The sequence below is a fragment of the Sardina pilchardus genome, chromosome 6 (genome assembly GCF_963854185.1).
Source record: "Sardina pilchardus chromosome 6, fSarPil1.1, whole genome shotgun sequence".
Lineage (NCBI taxonomy): Eukaryota > Metazoa > Chordata > Actinopteri > Clupeiformes > Clupeidae > Sardina > Sardina pilchardus.
In genome coordinates, this window is record NC_084999.1 from 34,905,733 (window position 1) to 34,923,892 (window position 18,160).

At 40.7% G+C, this 18,160-nt stretch overlaps 2 protein-coding genes across 2 annotated transcripts in view; one reads left to right on the forward strand and one right to left on the reverse strand.

Annotated features, from left to right (window-relative positions):
- Positions 1-11,161, reverse strand: part of aplp1 (amyloid beta (A4) precursor-like protein 1) — a 42,715-nt gene extending 31,554 nt beyond the window's left edge. Inside the window, exons 1-3 of the mRNA XM_062539805.1 lie at positions 10,957-11,161; positions 9,342-9,521; positions 2,284-2,413 (exon numbers count right to left, since the gene is read on the reverse strand). Of these exons, the coding sequence (XP_062395789.1) occupies positions 2,284-2,413; positions 9,342-9,521; positions 10,957-11,010 (364 nt within the window). The 5' untranslated portion in view covers positions 11,011-11,161. The remainder of the gene's footprint in view (positions 1-2,283; positions 2,414-9,341; positions 9,522-10,956) is intronic.
- A 5,524-nt stretch (positions 11,162-16,685) lies between these two features.
- Positions 16,686-18,160, forward strand: part of st14 (ST14 transmembrane serine protease matriptase) — a 58,305-nt gene continuing 56,830 nt past the window's right edge. Inside the window, exons 1-2 of the mRNA XM_062539670.1 lie at positions 16,686-16,760; positions 16,859-16,933. Coding sequence (XP_062395654.1) covers positions 16,910-16,933 — 24 coding nt within the window. The 5' untranslated portion in view covers positions 16,686-16,760; positions 16,859-16,909. The remainder of the gene's footprint in view (positions 16,761-16,858; positions 16,934-18,160) is intronic.

Below are 18,160 nucleotides of genomic sequence, written 5' to 3' on the forward strand. Positions count from 1 at the left end.
CTATTAATGTATGAAGCAAATAGTTTTTTTAGGAGGGGGCATTTTACCCCACCCATGGGGGGCATTTTGCCCCACTGCTGGGGTAAAACGCCCCTTTTGTAGACATTTTATTTTCGTTAAAAATCTAAAGAAATATAAAGTCTAGGCAGTTTTCATAGTTGATTTATAATAATGTCATTGCCACTTATAACCATGATAATAATTCGGAACACATATAGCTTTTGTTTTCACAGTATTTTCCTTAAGGGGGGCGTTTTCCCCCACTCTACCCTGCTATACAAATTAAACTTACTTACTTACTTACTTACTAGACAATAAGGAGATCTTATTTTGAATTTTAATAGGTTTTGACCAAAACCCCTCCCTGTTGCTTTAAACTAATATGCCAGTTGACTTGTACAAATTTGGTCAGGTGTTACCTGACACTATTCTTACTACTGTGACATGGCCTTGATAGGTTAGTGTATTCAGAAATATATTGAATGACCGGTGGGGTATCCTACGAAGCTCGATTAGTGGGTTAGCGAGGTATGTTGCGCTCAAAGCCAAGGTATGCTGTCATACAAAAGTGGATTTGTTTTAGTGTCGCTGTATCACCATGGTATCTTATGCTCACAACCAAACCTGGTCGGGAGCAAGTTATAGCTCAAATCGTGAAAAATCACCGCCCTCTGACTAATCCTACTGACTACTGACCAATCAATTATCTTGAAAAACGAAGTTATCTCACGTATGAGAATCTGTCATACTTCTATCAAGTGCAGCTCCGCCTCTGCAAACATCTTGGGTGTTTCTCAAAGTCAAGAATTGGTCCTTCCAAGCCACTTTTTCAAGGACGTTACGTCATCAAATCTTGTCAAGCACTGTTCCAAAGTCGAGGATGCTTTTCAAATTCTAGCAAGTACTGAGTCCTTCGTTCTGAGAATTTCTGAGAATTTTGGAGGATGCATCGATGGATCCTCGGCATGAAGAAATAACCCACAATTCTTTGCGTATGGACGATTAGAAATTTTCTAACGGTGTGATTTAAAAAAAAAAAAAGAGGGAGAGGGAGATGGAAAGTGGATGCAATGAAGCAGTGCGTGTTAGTGTAGCCTAAATACGATTTCTCAAGTGTTTTGTTAATGCCATTGTATATTTGCTCAGGCATTTATATCAAGTTATTGTGCATATTCATGATAAATGCATGGCCTATGTCAATGTGCATGAATAAGTACAAGTTTAACATTACCGTTGCCGTTGTGATAGACTTTTGTCATTAATTTATCTCTGAACTTAGCCCAATGCGAACTTTGTACAAGTTTAATTTACCGTTGCCGTTGTCAATTACCGGTATAACTTTCCATTGACACTAACATAATTATAAACTACGGATTGTGATATGTGAAGATCAAGTCGAATGTGGAAATACTGTAGGCTACTCAAAAAAGTTTATTTAGAGGAAAGTGCAGCTGCACAGTTGTCGGAACTCTCTCTAGCACCCGACTCGAAAGAAAGCATTCTTTCAAGGATGCGCTCTTGACTTTGAGAAACACCCTTTGAATCTCGAAGGCGCTTTTAACTATGTTGCGCGTGCAAATATGTCACTACTATGGACGTGCATACCATACAATATCTGATGACCATCGTTTTTTTGATGTTACAGGTTAGACACTAAAAAAGTCCACTCTAGATTTTGCTACCGCTCATAAATGCGGAAGTAATAATTTTTTAACCTAGGCGGTCTTGTGCATCTCCACATTTCCCGATTGGTCAAAGTCACCTCAACCACGAGAACGCGCACAGATCTGAGCTGAAAGCCTAGTTTGACAAATTTATCACATACCTGCTAGCCTGATACACCAGCTTAAATGGATTGGATGTCTAATTTAGTCTGGCCTCGATGAATGGATACAACGGAACATTGTTGATGAGCACAACCCGTTGTCTTTCAAACCGTGTCTGTGCCTATAGGCCAACGCTCCCTCAAAACCCCGCCCCAGAGCCCTCTGCCTCGCCCGCGTTGATTCAAAACACATCTCTGCGTTGTGATTGGTTTAGTTGCCATCTGCCAGATTCAGGGCAGTGTTTTCAAAATGTACAGTGGTCCGAGGCCAGACCCAAATGCAGGCAAAACATTTTGCCGTCCAGCAGTTGGCGCTGGTTTTCCAGGCTACATACCTGCTATAGGATCACTTAACTTAGTTAAGAGTTAAGGCTTTGTGCAGCCTCAATATGTCTAGATAGCCTAGATATGTCTAACTTGCTTCGTAGGATACCCCACTGATATAACTTTAAACATACCTCGACAGTGATAAGGAATGACAATGATGGAACGAGTCTGGCAGTGACCCAAGCCTTTCTGGCACCAGAATGGAATTGTGACTGGAATAGAAGACTCCTCCACATCCGTAATATGCAAGTTGGGATACATCTGGTTAGAGAAAGCAAAAAGCACATGCAAACATATTTAGAGAAGACAGACATATTAATTACATTTGAGAATCACAGATGGATTTAAAACATTGTGAAATGGCTGATTATACAGTGATTTTACCAAAAAGTACTCATCCATTACCTCAGACAAGTGAGTTTATAAAAAAAAAGGCAAAGGGTGGCAGGATACATACAACCAACTATAATAATAATCCTTACAGAAACAATAGGGCCTTGACTCTTTGGTGCTCGGGCCCTAATAATAATAATAACAATAATAATAATAATAATAATAATCTATTAAAATAATAATAATCTAATAAAATATCATAATAAAGGATCAAAACTTAAAGAGAAACTATGCAGGATTGGCGATTTCATCTCCGGTTTAGCTTTTCGTTTTCGCTCGTTTTATGCTTGCATATTTCTCTGCAGAGCTTCCCCTATAGCTTTAGCATGTATATTTATACTGTAGGCTGTATATATATAAATAAATTGCAAGCGTTGTTCTTCTTGTTCCTTACGCGTCTCAGACTTCCAGATGTAAACAAGGAGCGATCGCTTCCTGCACAAACTGCAAGGTTGCAATAGCGGATAGGGACACTGGGGGCGGGAGGAAATATGACTGTTTTCGATAAAACTGGTCAGTCAAGCAAATCAACGATTTCTAATCGATTTTATGACCATGAAAAAGTTGCATAGGGTTTCTTTAACTCAATATAAGAAAAAAAAGGAAAAATAATATAGTACAGTACCCAAAACAAACAAGAATGATAATAATGATAATAAATCAGCAGAGACATGAGTGGAATCATGCACTAATTAAAGGGACACTTCACCGATTAGCATTAAGCTTTGTATCTTTAGGAAACCAGTCATGTTTTTGAATGGTCGTGCATCATTCCCTCAGTTTGCCTTGAGATGGGAGAAATACAGATTTCAATGTTGGACTTCCTGCTTTCAATGATGTAAAAATCATAATTTTACATCATTGAAAGCAGGAAGTCCTATTCATGGGTTTCATTGAAATCCGCATTTCTCCCATCTCAAGGCAAACTGAGGGAATGATGCATGACCACCATCGGTGAAGTGTCCCTTTAAGGAAGGCAATTGTATAAAAAAGGGTCTTTAAACTAGATTTAAAAACAGTCACTGATGGTGCAGATTTGATGTTATAAGGGAGGTGGTCTAACTGCAAATGGTCGGTGGTCTAACTGCAAATGATCGCTCACCCCTAGTTGACAGTTTATTTTCCTACAACCCACTGGCAACCAGTGAAGATTGGCCAGAACTGTGGTGATGTGTTCCCTACATTTAGACTTTAGACCTTAGTCCAACTGCTGAGTTCTGAACCGTCTGTAAACCAGACTAGAAGTGGTGGGCAGATAAGAGAGGGGTGTGAGAGCAGAGGAGTACCGTGATTCATGTATCGACAGCTGAAAATATTAGCAGAACACCTGCAGTCAGCATCGAAGTCAATGGCACAAATGGCTCTCTAGTCCCACGCACCAACTGTGTGAGACACATGTTTTTGCTATGCCTGATGTAATGCAACAATTTGATTATTAAATACAAGTTGTACTAAAGACAGAATCTGTTCATTTTGTAAGTTACTGTACACTTTGCAGGTTAGCCTTTACATGCAGATAACCTGGCTATGTGTAGTGTTGGAAGGTGGGACAATGCTCTACATTAACTCATTGAGTGCCAACAACGTAATATTGCGTTTTTAGCTCCCATGCGAAGAGTGCCAATAACGCAATATTGCGTTTTTCGCTTTTTTTTTAAATTACGAAACTACACACTCTAACTCACCTTATGTGTGATTTTTGGAAGTATATCATGAAGAGAACTAAAGTAGATGACGATCGAAATCCGGACATTTTATCTGGACATTATATAACAACGCAGCATTTGATTGATATTGCCGCATGAATTGTGAATCGAATCAGGCACGTCAAGTCAATACAAGGTCATTTAGTAATTTTGTGGGTTCGTCACAAGGTGGCAGTCTCAACAATGGGATAGTCTATCCAGTGTTAGTTAGTAGATCAGGGACCGAGCATCGAAGATCGAGGAGAGAATATGAGAACCACCCCGGGAGTAGGCTAGCCTAGGCTATGGAAGAGGTAGCCTTGCTGCATTACCTGCAGCGTGTTAGAGAGATAGAACTGTTCATTGACATAGGGCGCTTTAAATACACGTAGGGTAACACTTCCCTTGATGATCACCAAAGATTCTAGAACAGAGCTCTCTTCTCGAATCTTTGATCATCACTGACAAGTGCAAGTTTCCGCGATTGCATACACATAGCAGCTGTGGCGGCAACATAGATCGGCAGCAGGAAAGGTTCCGGTGGTAGATACGGACATATGAATTCAGACAGCATAATAAAAAAAAGCCCCCTCCGTAAAAAGTCAGTGAACATTGCGGAAATGTACATCTGTCTTAGAGCGGCTTATATCTCCGTTTCTATGGCTATGGCTATGGCTATGGCTATGGCTATGGCTATGGCTATGGTTATTTAGCAGACGCCTTTGTCCAAAGCGACATACAAATAAATAGCAATACAAATTAAATAACAGTGAACAATTACAAAAAAGGGAGAATAGCAATATTATCAATACAACAATCATTTAAGCACTAATCTAATGAGAAATAAAACAATGAAATGACAAAAGCAATCAAATAAGTCACTCAGTTAATTATCTAATAACAATAACTATAGCAAGGTATGGCTAAATTTAAGGACAATAGCAGAATAAATGTAACATTTTAACAATGGACAAATTATAACAAAACAAAACTATTATACAAACCATAACACATAACAAACACTCAAAAGACTAAGTGCATATTAAACAAATATGCCTTAAGACCCCTCTTAAAAGATCCAAAACTGTTGCTTGAACGGAGAGCACTGGGCAACTCATTCCACCAACACGGAACCACTGAAGAATAGGATCTACAGATTGACCTAGCATGTATGGTTTGTCGACATAACAGACGCTCCTCAGAAGATCGCAATGGGCGGTTGGGAATGTACATCTTCATCAAAGAACTGAAGTAGCTAGGAGCAGATCCAGTCAGTGTCCTATAGGCCAGAGTGAGAGATTTAAATTTAATTCTGGCTACTATAGGGAGCCAGTGGAGAGTAACTAGGAGAGGGGTTACATGTGTCCTCTTTGGCTGATTGAAGACCAGTCGTGCTGCAGCATTCTGAATCAACTGTAGTGGTCTTAATACGCAAGCAGGTAGGCCAGCTAACAGGGAATTACAGTAGTCCAGCTTGGAGATAACCATTGCCTGTACAAGAAGCTGAGTGGAATCTTGTGTCAGATAAGGTCTGATCTTCCTAATGTTGTACAGGGTATACCGACATGACTTTGCAATTGAGGCAACATGCTCAGAGAAAGTAAGTTGGTCATCAATTATGACACCCAAGTTACGTGCCGATCTAGTTGGAGTCAATGAGGATGAATCAAGCTGGATGTTCATCTGTTGGGGAATGGCTGTTTTTGCTGGAAACACCAAGAGCTCAGTTTTGGAAAGATTAAGCTGAAGGTGCTGATCCTTCATCCAGATTGAAATATCCTTCAGGCATGCAGAGATCCGATGGGAAACACTAGAGTCCTCAGGTGGGAAGGATAGGAAAAGTTGAGTGTCGTCCGCATAGCAATGATATTCAAATCCATGAGAGCGAATAATCCCACCTAAAGAAGTGGTGTAAATAGAGAAGAGGAGGGGCCCTAATACTGATCCTTGAGGGACTCCTGTAGTGAGGTCATGAGACTTTGATGTCTGTCCCTGCCAAGACACGCTAAAAGAACGCCCTTTAAGGTAAGATTTGAACCAGTCAAGAGCTTTCCCAGAAATTCCCAGTTCATATAGTGTAGAAAGGAGAATGTCATGGTTAACCGTATCAAAGGCTGCAGATAAATCTAACAGAATTAACACTGATGACTGAGCAGAGGACTTAGCTACTCTCAATGCTTCAGTCACAGATAGAAGAGCAGTTTCAGTAGAATGACCACTCTTGAAACCAGACTGCATAGGGTCTAGTAGGTTATTCTGATAGAGGAAGTCGCACATTTGCTTAAAGACCACTTTCTCCAAAACCTTTGACAAGAAAGGAAGAAGGGAGACAGGTCTGTAGTTCTTCACATCAGTTGAATTAAGTGTACTTTTCTTCAGCAAAGGTGTAATTCTAGAAGACAAACAGGGATTTTGATGAAAACCAGCCACTGTTTGGCTTGGGATTTCTCGGGAATGGAGACACGTAGAAATAAACGTTTTTCACCCACTGAGAGCTCAGAGTATGTGTCCATAACTATAACATAGAATACGCTGTGGCTCTACAAAAATAGTCAAAAATGATCTAGTTTGCCGGGACATAGCTTCCAAAAACAGTGCGGCATTCAAAGAGTTAAAACAAGCCAAGTTCAAATTCACTTTGAAATGGTATATTTTATTTGTCAAAGAAAAACCAAAAACCAAATTCAATTGAATTAGCCTACTACGCACGCCTGTTAGGGCCCTTTTCCACCGACAGAGAACCGGCTCCGTTCCCGTTCCCGAACCAACATTTGAACCGTTCGTCGTGTTTCCACCAAACAAAATCCGGTTCGGAATGTGGCACCTTGGTTCGGAAGTCGAACCAAAAAATACTTGGTTTTTCCTGCGAACCAAAGTTGACTAGCATTTTAAATAGCTAGTTTCTGCCCTTTTTATGGGACAACTGGTCATATCCTTCTCCCGTTTATGCATCTCATTAACTTTTGCTTTTGCGTGCACCACCCATTGTTGATGACGCATCTTTGGTTCGGTTCAGGACTGGTGTAAATGCGGGCTGGTTCACTAGATAGCACCACCGTTCAAAGACTTTCAAACGGCACCAGTTCAACACCAGGTTTGTTTTTGGTGGAAAAACGCCTTTAGAGACTGACTGAAACTAAGTCATTTTTAAAAGATAGAAGTGGGAAGGAGGGGATAATAACCTACTGTTAAACTGCATAAAACACATACAAAAGTGGATGGATTGCCGTTAGTGGATGAAATACCCGTATTATCACTTAACACCAATGGACTAATTGTTTGTTTTATGTTTGAGTTTGATTGAGTGTGTTTAATTCTTTTACCATCCACTGTTCATGTGTTCATACTTATGAGGGAGGAGGATGGGGGAGAGGGGTTTGTATTGTGTTAAACAATGTTACAAATAACTTTAGGTTGTGCACCTTTGATTACATTTTATAGTTGCTACCAGACCCGGCTACAGAGTGCAGTGATAAAGGGGGCATTTGAGATTTTCAGGGGGGCACCATTTTTAATCGTAAAATTACGTGTGATTATTCAGGCCCGGGCTGCAGCGGGTCTGCAAGTGAAGCGCTCCGTTATGTCAGGGTTGCCACCTATGTCTGATTAAAAAAAAACCTGGACATATCGATGACCCGACCAACCACTTTGCTCACAAGTGAAAATGTGGGCAACATTTCAAACATCTCAAGTTTTCTCTTAAGAAGACACTTATCTTACTTCATTTGTCTTAGCTGACCTGACCTGATTTGTTTAGATACTGATTGGGCTTGCTTTTGCTCTCTCTTTGCTGAAGAAATAAGTAGAGGGATGACATTAGATTTACATTTACCATGCCCCACACCACGTTTATTTAGTAGGCTTATGTCTCAATCAGACATTGGAATAACTTATTATGTTGAACATTTCATTGTATGGTATGAATGAAGACCTATCTTGTTTTTTGTAAAATGTACTGATGTAAATGGCCTGTGCATGATGTGATTCTATGAACATGTGTTGGAAGAAGAAGCAATGGACTATTTTAATTTAATTATTATATGGGATGACACTGTATCACCATTGGTTGATTGTGTGGGTGTGGGGGTATAAATAAGTGAGGTTGTACATATATCCACTTGAGCGCACTGAGGAAGGCGCTAAGCCGAAACGCGTCTGTGCGATAAAACACGTTTATTTGCAAAGTGCTGCCTTTTTCCTTTTCTGAGTAACCTCACAATCTCAGCCAAGGCAACACTTTGCAAACCCCCTGCAATCCCTGGCGGCCCCTAGTGGGCTTCCCGGGCTCCAGGTTGGGAACCACTGTACTGCCATCTAGTCAACAACAGACCAAAATGAAAATTGAATAGAAAATTCCAGAGACAAGACAACAAAGTATTGCAGTTGAGGTTTTCCTGACACCAGATGACATGATTACCCTAGCAACCAGCATAACAATCACTTTATATAGCATAGTACCTGCTATGAAAAAAATATTACTTATCATAACGACACCCTACCAACCACAATAAGCATAGCCATTTCTTTATTTAGCATAGCACCCACCATGTCTGCCCTAACAACTATCTCTGTGCTTGCATTTTCTGTAACTTTAACTAATATTTCACATGTTTTGTTACATTTGTATGCACTGGTAATTCCTTGGAATTTAATTTCTAACTTATATTAGGCCTACTTTGTAGAAACCTGCTTTCACTTTGACATTAAAGACAGTACATTATTGTTAGAAGGGCCAAATTAAATTGACAAAGATTCCATTTATGAAAGCAATAAAAGGGGGTGAATACTATTTATAGCCACTGTACATCTGTGCAAAACTTCTATTTCATGTGATTTGATTGATTCAGTTAACAATCCCGTCCTGCTGTGGAGCAATCAGATTAGTATTTCCCCATGTAAAATGTTTAAAATAAAACCTGAAAACCATCAAAGATGGGAAACCCTTTATGTAATAGATGTAATTCAATGCTAATGCAATTCATACTTGACGTTCTTTTTGCAAAAGCTTTAATGACTGAGAGGGCAGACATTCAGAGAAGAAAAGTGGGACCTTTAGAAGGAAATGAGACACTATGGAAGATGAGTAGATATATGCTAAAAATAGTATCTACCTCCTGGCAGTAGGACAGGATCTGACTATAGTCAGTGAAGCATTCTTGACGACCCTGAGGGTCAGGTACCCACTGACCATTTGCCTGGTTCATGTGTAAGAGTGGCCGTCCACAGAACATGGCGATCTGTGGCTCCATCAGTGGCTGACCTGGGCCTACCACATCATTTGTGATCTGTACCTGGAGTGATAGGACAGAACATAGGGAGAGCGACTTAAATTACGAGCATTTAAACAAATACATATGGAACAGTCCTGTGGCCCACAATATTATAAGGTTTCCCCATTCTATTGCCTGATCAAAATTAACATCACAGTCTCATTGTGTAGCCTAATCTTGGACTTATAAAGAATAGGGCCATGCTTTGTCAGTAATGCAAAACTCCTACATATGTGAAGTTTAAAGTACATGATCAACCATCCTAACGCAAGTAAAACATAAACTACAACCATACTATAATTTAACTGTGACTGGGTACTTCAGCTTCTCTCTCTCTCTCTCTCTCTCTCTCTCTCTCTCTCTCTCTCTCTCTCGCTCTCTCGCTCCCTTCCTTCCTCCCTCTGGATGTCCCAAAGAATGTAGGCTACAAGGAAAGGAATGATATAAATGTATAGTTCATATCTTGAATAATTTGATTCAAAAGAACCAACTAAGGATGAATTTGTGAAATTCAAATACTACTACTACTACTACTAATAATAATAATAATAATAATAATAATAATAATAACAATGATAATAATAATAATAATTTATGATTAGGCCTAAAATTATTATCATTATTATTTCAGGGCATTGCTTAATGAGCTTTATGCTCAACCAGTTTTCTTTCAAAACAATGGTTGATAGCCTAATGAATTAATTAAATTGACCATCTATTTCAAAGGAATAATAAAAATCACACCCTTCTAGACCTACATTACAATAGGATACAAGACTGAAACAGATACAGTGTAAGTGCCTCTAGAATAGCCCAGCCTACTGTGTTTTCATCATAGATATGTATGTAGCCTACTGTATGTCTATGGTTTTCATTATCATACCATCATATTCACATAAACACACAGAAACGTAGGCTACAACTTTAATTTCCCAGACGTTGCAAATAAGTCTACCTGCCATCTAGTCAACAACAACAAATCAAAATAGAAATGGAATAGAAAATGCCAGAGACAAGACAACAAAGTATTGCAGTAGAGGTCTTCCTGATACCAGATGCCTGACTGAGTCTGTGTCTAAATTCACTGCATTAAATGGATGCCTGCGCATTTCTTGTTTAATGGCAATTTAGAATCTCAAAAAGCTGCCCTCACTTCAAAGCCATCTCCCATAGTCTAATTAAATTAATCTCCGACATCAGTCAGATCATTGAGTCAATTAAGCATATGGTTGTGCCACTCCTGTCAGCTTTTGTCTACATTCTTCCTCTATTAGCTATAATAATAGTCTAAATAAGCCTATACAACATGGCCGTTTGAATGATAGCTAACCCACAGGCCGCATATGAAATTTGTTTAGGCTCTGATGTGTGACGGTGTAATTGCAATGACAAAATCAACACTGAATAGCCTGTTCGCTATAGGCTAGAGTCCGTGAAAACAGTCGTCGTAACCTACCTCGTTATTTGCTGAGATACAATGGAACAATAACATCAGCAGTATGGGTGACATTATTCGGATCCCTCTGCTCGTTTCAGATTTTGCTTTGTTGTCTTAAAGGTTGAATTAAAAAAATCCTCAAAATGTTGCGCGTGGTTGTGATGCGAAAATGAGTCTGTAATTTGGTCCTTCTACTTGCGGCTGAGGCGTAGGCTACTCACAGTAGCCGCCTGCATGTCGGTGACAATGGATCCACATAATGGACTCCTGAACGGATGTTCACACTGATAGACGAGAAACTCCTATCGGACATTAGAGGGGGCTAAGGGTGCGCTTTAAATGAACTGCAGATAGGGTAGGCTTAGGCTACCAATTCGAAGGGCTGCATGGAGTGCCCGCCACGTGATCGTATAAAGAAGAAACAAATGAAAAGAAAGGATTTTGCATTCCAAGAAAACTATGATTGAGAAAAGTGAATGATGATAGACTTTCAGTCAAACTACCTCGATAGGCTAAAATGTATGTAGCGTAACAACAGATACCCCACCTCTGAAATGTAATAATATTTGTGTGAGGAGGTCATCCACAGCAGCAAAATGTAGGCCTAATGTTTTTAATGTCTCGGACCAGATGTTTCAGTAAGGGTACACGATCCAGCAAATGTCACAAGCCTATGTATAGGCTTGATATAAATCCAAATCAATTTTTGATTCAAAAACGATTCTTGAAACGATTTGCAGTAGCCTAATTACTTTTTCCATAAAAAGGGTTCTTGGGTGCTATAGAACCATGCAGGCTTTAAAGAACCCTTAGGCCTATAGTTTTTTTTTTTTTTTTTTTAGGTTTTAAGAACCATTTGCATATATGAAGCATGGTTTTAGGTTCTAGCACCTATTTTCTAAGTGTATGACTGCAATTTAAAAGAAAAGAAACACAATCAGTGTTATGTAGTTCAGTATTAGGGGAGAGCCTCGACAGATGAAACCCTTTTTAATTCAACGTAAATTACACAGCGATCATACCCCAAGGAGAGCTAATATTTTGTCACTAGCAACCACATCTGTCCTCTGTCAAACAGACAAACACGGTTGCATTTTTTAACTTTGAATAAAACCATGCAGGAATTATTACAACAAATGTGGGACAAAATGGAAGTCCCCTTCCTCACTTTTAAGTAGTGAAATATAGGTTATGTGTCACTGCCAATTAGAAAGACTAAGATGCCTTTGGCCTTATGGCAACACCACAAGGGTTAAAATATCATGCACTATGGATTATTCTGCCATTTTTATAGTTAGAACAGTAGGAAGTAGAACAGTAGTTTTCCCATCATGTTCCTATATAGTGGAAAATGTTATTTCACTAGGTTTTTACATGAGTTTGGCCACTGAACATCCAAAGAAGTGCCCTTAACGACCCACAACCCGTCAGTCTCCATAGGATAACGTGGGTAGATTCAACCTTACCTGGTGGGCCAAAATATAGTTGCATCTTTCTAAAACTACTTTTCCATATCTCACCTCCATGAAGTATTGTATAAACACAGATATTTGTGCATTTACTTAAAATACATGGGGTTACAGCCTGATCGGGACGATTAAAGTTGTTTTAATCGTACCGCCATAAATATGACATTATAGCCATTATAGTTTTGCTTTCTATGTAAACAAGCATGTTGCATTAAAGTCTGGATTACTATAAGGATAGGATTGAAGTAAAATGGTATCAGCCATTGGTCAACTATGAAGTTAGACCACTGTCCAGACAAGGGGATGGAGGGAGGGGTTGTGCATGTGGGTTAATATAGCCAGTAAACAGTGTAACCACTAACATATTGGCAGTGAACAGTGCACAACATTGTTTAAGGAGGTCATGGACAGGGTGGGGATGCAGATAGACTATGCATAGAAGTCTATATCTCCTCTTCCCTTTTGTGAAGCACTGAAGAGTTGTATGGCCCTGGGAACAAATGGCTTCCTCAGTCTGGCAGTTGTGCAGGGCAGTGAGCGTAGTCTCCAACTGGTCAAGCTCTTCTGCTGTATGATAGTGCTGTGGAGTGGATGACAGTCATTGTTCAAGATGTTGATTAGTTTTTTTCAGGATTCTTTTGTCTGATCTTAAAGTGATGCACTCCATTTTAGCTCCCACACCAGAGCCAGCTTTCCAGCCTGTGGAGCCGCCCAGCATCCCTCTTCTTAGTGCTTCCTCCCCAGCATACTACAGCATAGAAGAGGACGCTGGCAACAGACCTCTTCTTAGTGCTTCCTCCCCAGCATACTACAGCATAGAAGAGGACGCTGGCAACAGACCTCTTCTTAGTGCTTCCTCCCCAGCATACTACAGCATAGAAGAGGACGCTGGCAACAGACCTCTTCTTAGTGATTCCTCCCCAGCATACTACAGCATAGAAGAGGACGCTGGCAACAGACTGGTTCAACATCCAGAGGAGCTTGCTGCAGACGTTGACGAACGGCAGCCTCCTCAGGAAGTACAGCCTGCTCTGCCCTTTCTTATAGTGTGCTGAGTGCTTCAGTGTTGACTGACCAGTCCAGTTTATTGTCAAGATGTATCCCTCCACCGCCACATTGACCCCCTCAATGATGACTGGCATCAGAGCGGGCTAGACCTCCGGAAATCCACCACCTTCTCCTTGGTCTTAGCAGTGTTGAGTTGTAGGTGGTTGAGTTTGCACCATTGCACAGTCCTCCGCAGGCTCCTGTATTCCTCCTTCTGCCCATCCCTGATACACCCCACAATTGCAGTATCATCCGAAAACTCCTGCTTGTGGCATGACTCAGTGTTGTAGCACTGTACAAGTCAGACGTGTACAGGGTGAACAGGACGAGAGAGAGCACTGCTCCCTGTGGAGCTCTGTGTCGGAGAGGCAGTTCAGTCTGATGAACTGTGGCCGCTCTGTCAGGTAGTGCAATCCAGGATACTAAATGAGTATCCAAACCCCTCTGCAGGAGCTTGTCACCCAGTCTGAGGGGTTGGATGGTGCTAAAAGTACTGGAGAAATCAAAGACCATGATTCCCACAGCACTTTTCCCCTGTCCCGGTGATAGTGCGTCTTGCGTAGGATATATGTGATGGCATCGTCCACGCCCACTTTCTTCTGGTATGCAAACTGCCGCGGGTCTAGTGCATAGCGTAACTGTGGTCTGAGTATCCCTAAAACCCCTTCCCCCTTCCCTTCCCTTCATCACGTGTGACATTAGAGCGACCAGCGCCGGAGAAGAGGAGAGGAGGTGAGGGGTGCGTCTGTGTGGGGTGGCTGGAGACTGGGGGCTGGTGACCAGTGTCAGTGTAGTTGTATTGATCATAGTCACCTTGTGGGGGAGGGGTGCGTTGAATTTAGTGTTTTGTTTTTACTTTATTTATTTAGTTCAAGGCAGGGACAGCGCACAAGAAGACATTAATCTTGTACAACACAAAAATATGCATTGTGCCAGGTTTAAGCAAATGGCTGATTTCCACATTGTAGTCCCTGGGCATGCATCAGCCTTAGATGGTGCAACGTATTGTGCTGAGGGTGAGGGGGGAACTTAGTCTGGCTATCACTAAATTCAATCTTAGATTAAACATTAAACATATGTCTGGGTAGTCTGCGCTTTATTTCAACTCCGCAAGATGCATAGTTCAAATGACTCTGCTCACTTTTGGATAAGATTAAGATTACTTTATTATGTCCCAAGGGAAATTTGTCGTGGACAAACAGGCTGCTACATCACATATAACATACTGTAACACCAGAAAGTGCTGACAGTGCAGTCATAAAGTGCCTACATACATACAGTACATACATACAAACATACATACTGTACATTGCATTACAGAACAGGAAACCTCCGCTGACGGCCTGAATTCAAGAGGTTAACAGAGAGTTGGATAAAGGAGAATTTGTACCGGTTCAAATACCTTTTCTTATTTTTAACTGGAATGTTGTAACATCTGCCAGAGGGTAGTTTATAATCTGTGTTTAAGACATGAGAGGGATCTGCAATGATTTTCTTTAGCTTTTCTCAGTACAGTTTCCTCAAACATTGTTTGAATAGTGGGTTGGTCCTTCACTCCCATCACTTTAAATGCAGTGTGAACTAGTCTATTGATTTGGGACTTCAAGTTACAAGTTGCCAAATCAGGCAGGGATTGCATAACCAAATAGACTTTCAATCACAGCACGATAGAAAACCAACATCACCTTCTGTTGTACACCAAACACCCTTAGTCTACGTAGAAAGTGAAGTCTCTGCTGGATCCTAGTACACACACTATTAACATGGACATTCCAGGACAGGTTATTATCAATATGCACACCCAGGTATTTGTATGAATCAACCTGAGCAATATCGACACTCTGAATCAGTAACGGAGTGTGGTCCCCCACATGACCTGGGTCAAAGACCATTTCTTCTGTTTTTTTTTTGTGTGTGTTAATAGTGAGGTGGTGGTCACCACACCACTGTACAAAATTATCCACCTCCTGCTTGTACACAGAGGTGGTTGTCTCCATATAACACCGTGTCCTAACCGGATCCAAGCGAGCGACTGTCAATATTGTCTGTCTACACCGAATCCGTTAAATATGCCATTGTGTTGCGTCACGGGATTCCATATTTCTCATTGAAAATAGTAGAGCAATGCGAGCGTCAAAAGGAAAATAGAAACGGGGCGTCCGACAAAAGTTCTCTCAAAACGTCGCGCTGCTCGCGTCGCTTGCAGTCAGGACACTCCAATTGAAAACAATGGAATTAAACTGATTTTATCGCTAATGTTCGCTCGCATCGCGTTCGGTTAGGACACGGTGTAAGACACAGAATGGCAGTGTCGTCTGAAAATTGAATAAAAGAGACACTAGTCCTTCAATCAATCAGACCAACGATCTGGGTGCATCTTTTGGATAAGCTAGTTTGTGATTGGACCCAGAAGATGTGGACAGCAATCAGGAGAGATAGATGTGCAGGTTTCCAGCCTGAGCTGCAGGGCGAAATCCAAATCGCCGGCAGATCAGGCAGGGTTTGGGGAAACTTATTCACTGTAGAGAATAACTTTAGTTTAGTTGATAATCTTTCCATGCAGGCAATAATCATTCATGTCTGGGCTAGGCCTATGGTACTATATGTGCTGCTGACTGACATGTTACAGCTGAAGCTCCCCTTGTCTTGTAGACATGGGGTAAGCTATTTGTAAAAACAATGAAAGTTGACTGACCACATCATATGCCACTGGCCTACAGTGTTTTCCAAAGGTTGATTGGAGAAATGAACGGGTAACTTATTTTTGGAAAATATGAGCAAATGTTCAATATGGGTCACTTTGTTAAATACATTGCTGCACAATGAAATATATTCAGCATGGACTTTCATGCAAGATATCCAAAGATACAGTATGTTGGGTTCCACATACAGTATACATTCTTGTACTGTACTGTATATTTCTTAAATATATTATAGCCATCTATTCAAATATAAGATGGATTCAGCTGCATATATTTCCCCCTTGATTTTTCTGTAGGCCTATGGGTTATGTTCCTTGGTTGGTTAGATTGCCCAGACTAATGTTACAATAACACATTGGATAGATAGGGCCTAGCAACATGTTTTTGAGTGAAATTATTGCATATGAACCCCAGTAAACCGTAGGCCTAAAGCCAATGGATTAGGTTTGTAGCCTACGCTACACCAATGTGAGGAATCTTGCTATACCTGTTTATGTTTGTCTCACCTTGCCTGAGGACTAGGCTCAACTACAGTTTGGGCGTGGAACTGAAACAGGGAAACAGGAAGATTGTTCAAGTGGCCATTCGGTTTACTTGAGTTAAAGTAGGCTAAACTATAGTTACATGAACACGCAGTTTGTTGGTTGTACGGCTGTTTGCTGATGCGCGGAGTATTAACTAATAATCCTAACTGGTCTCCAGGTTTCCAGATCTTGTTCACACACCTTGGATTCTGCTAACGTCACAAGGAAAATGAGCTCGGCGCAATATAATCAGGTAGGCTAGGAAAACGAACCAAAATGATTATGTAAAAACGGCCTTTACTCACAAATGTTATTGAGAGAGAAATATACGTAAGCCTACAACGAAATAGGTTACCAACACAGTGTTTCATTATTCCAGTCGTTGTAGGTTATGTCGATTTGACTATCACCTGTAAAGAACACCCGGGTCGATTAATGCTGCACTGGGCTAAAATGTTTGGGAAGAGCCTTGATCAGTGGGCTAGTATTAAAACGCTGTCCGTAGTAGGCAGTACGTCTGGTCATCATCATACTAACCCTTTGTAGGCCTAGATGTGTAACTCTTTTTCTGTAGGCTGTAGAATATCTGGATGTAAGTGGTGCAAGCGCAATCAGTTTAGCCAATGTGAGTTTTAATGACGGCGGGCGAGATGAAGCTTTACGCACTATGCCTACTACGTTTTATATACAGGTTAATTAAGCTATTTGCCAGCGTCTGTATTCAGGTTCAAATTCCATGTAATCAGGAGTTTCCCGTACATACACAGGTTAGCCGATGCATTGTTTAACAAACCAACATACAAATGACGGACACCCAAAACTGTCGACCAAGTTTATGAGTGAAAACGATGTTGGAGCATAGCGCTCTGGAATCTTTAATTTGAACCCAGATAGATTCTCATAAATAGTTTCAAGTTTCAAGTTTTATTGTCACATATACTTTGCAATATATGAAATTGTGCCACAGTTACAATAGTGTAAGGAGGGGTAAATAAACAGTAGGGTAGTAAAAGGGGGGCCCTTAAATAAGGGCAGTTGAAATATATTGTACCACACATAGCCAAATGATCCATATAGCCTATGCACACATTATACAGTCATTCATACACACACAGGGTCAGAAAACTTTCCATCTTGTGTGTGTGTGTGCGTGTGAATTGACTGAAACATCAGGAAACATCAAGAACTAGAAAAGCACTCAGAGAGAGCAATCCTCCGCCACACATAAACAAACATATAACCTCCTGCATCCAGACGGTGATACGGATCACTCCCAAAATGTAATCGTTACTTCCTTGGGTCATTTCAGACCCTCAGATTCCTGAAAATTTAATCAAAATCCATCCATAACTTCCATCTTGCAAACAGACAGACAGACAGACAGACAGACAGACAGACAGACAAACCGACAGACAAACCCTGAAGAAAACATAACTTCCTTGACGGAGGTGAAAAATGCCCATTTATAAAATATGTGTGG